The 2,074-nt window shown below is 41.8% G+C and overlaps 1 protein-coding gene across 1 annotated transcript; it reads left to right on the top strand.

The window, feature by feature from the left end:
• The first annotated feature begins 331 nt into the window (after window positions 1–331).
• On the top strand, window positions 332–2,074 carry psmb8a (proteasome 20S subunit beta 8A). Its single transcript, XM_012814687.3, has 6 exons — window positions 332–517; window positions 751–904; window positions 1,051–1,162; window positions 1,255–1,384; window positions 1,564–1,768; window positions 1,897–2,074. Exons 1-6 carry the CDS (start codon window positions 377–379, stop codon window positions 1,983–1,985), a joined length of 831 nt encoding a protein of 276 aa, XP_012670141.2. The 5' UTR covers window positions 332–376; the 3' UTR covers window positions 1,986–2,074.

Genomic DNA, 2,074 nt, shown 5'->3' with positions numbered 1-2,074 from the left:
CTAGCAACAGGTGAGAGGAACCAGTTCAATATCATAGACGTAAATAAATAAAACCAGGCAATGTACCTTAAATCCACGTATAACCTCACAGCTAAAATCGGGAATTATATTAAAGCACAAGTGGCCCTATATTTTATTTGGAAGCGGGATACCATGAATGAAAAGAAAAAGGAAATCAGTGATGTTAATCGTGTAGTTTTACAGTTCAACATTTGTTTTTATTTGTTTCGGAATTGATAATTACTTTTGTACTTTATGTCCACTGATGACTGACTCGTCGGTGCGGCGCTTGCATCGAATTCACATCGTGGACGTTATCGGTTTCGTTTTCATACCAAGCGAACCAGGAAACTTTATAGCGTCGTCGTTGTGAAAAATGGCTCTCCTCGACGTTTGTGGAATATCAGGTTGGTTGAAAGAGAATGGTTTCAACTCGAAGGCAGCGTCTGTCGACAAAGTCAACCACTTCAGTTTTGCTGCCCGGACACCTGAGTTTGCGGTTCCAGTTGGTGTGGATGTAAGTGATCTTAGGCTACTAGATCATTAGTGTTCTGGCGTGCACAAACCGGTTACGATGAAAACTTGTCGTGGTTGTGCATGGATGCTACAGTTAATTTTGAAATGTACTTAATATTAAATGGTTCCCCTCTTGTTGTTATTAAGACACGACACAACGTAGGACAACATAGGTTTATTTCCTTATTTTTAAATAATTTCTACTTAGAAGCCTGGTCCCTTGCTTTTTCACAGCCTGGCACGTTTCTGAAACCACTCACAGACAGTGAGGATGGAGTTAATGGCGTTAAAATTAAACTGGATCACGGCACCACCACTCTTGCTTTCAAATTTCAACATGGAGTGATGGTAGCTGTCGACTCCAGGGCGTCCGCTGGATCCTACATTAGTGAGTAAAGCATACTGTAACTAACACAGATCTACACGCACACACAGATTTACACACCATACTTACACCGTTATGATAAGTATTGTGTGAGTATGTGTGGTATATGTAATGAATCATGATCCTCACCCACGGTTCTCTGTTTTTAGGCACTCAGATGTTCAAGAAGGTGATTGAGATTAATCCCTACCTACTGGGAACAATGTCTGGCAGTGCAGCCGACTGTGTTTACTGGGAGAGACTTCTTGCCAAAGAATGCAGGTACATCACCAGACGTTTGAACTAACATTGAGTAGGAATTGAGTAGTAAAGTAAGTGACCCAAACCTTGATGTTTTCCTACTGCTCATCAAGGATATACAAGTTAAGGAATAAGGAGAGGATTTCTGTCTCTGCTGCCTCCAAACTCCTGGGTAATATGGTGGTGGGCTACAGGGGCATGGGGCTCTCCATGGGGACCATGATATGTGGCTGGGACAAGAAGGCAAGGCATCTATTTTCTATTTATTCTGTATAAGGAGTTGACTAAATACTTGGATTTTATGTGGAAGTCCATTAGACTGTATTCAAAAAGCACTCTCTTTCAATTTTGGTTGGTTTACATTTGTATCCCACAGTTGTTGTAAAATATTTACAATATTTATAATCCTCTATTTTTTTCAGGGACCTGGGTTGTATTATGTAGATGACAGAGGAGTCCGACTAAGTGGCAATATGTTTTCCACGGGATCTGGCAGCTCTTATGCTTATGGTGTCATGGACAGTGGATACCGGTATGAGCTCTCTGTACCGGAGGCCTATGACTTGGCCCAGAGGGCCATCTTCCATGCAACTCATAGGGATGCATACTCAGGAGGAACTGTGAACAGTAAGTCCTTTAACATTGTGTTACTTGGGAAGTTTGTTTTCTTTGACAATTGTGTCACAGTAACTGTGTGTGTGTGTGTGTGTGTGTGTGTGTGTGTGTGTGTGTGTTTGTGTGCTTGATTTTTGCAGTGTACCACATGCAGGAGACGGGCTGGATCAAAGTGTCACAGGAAGATGTTGGGGAGCTGTATCACCGCTTTGCTGACGAGAAGAAGTGAACCTGGTCCAAAAACAGCAACTCAACACACAATACAGAAACATTAATAACTCTACTGTCTTCTTATCAATAAACTCACGTTTACACCGA

The sequence above is a fragment of the Clupea harengus genome, chromosome 19, assembly GCF_900700415.2.
Source record: "Clupea harengus chromosome 19, Ch_v2.0.2, whole genome shotgun sequence".
Classification (NCBI taxonomy): domain Eukaryota; kingdom Metazoa; phylum Chordata; class Actinopteri; order Clupeiformes; family Clupeidae; genus Clupea; species Clupea harengus.
This window is presented reverse-complemented; position numbering and strand designations above follow the sequence as displayed.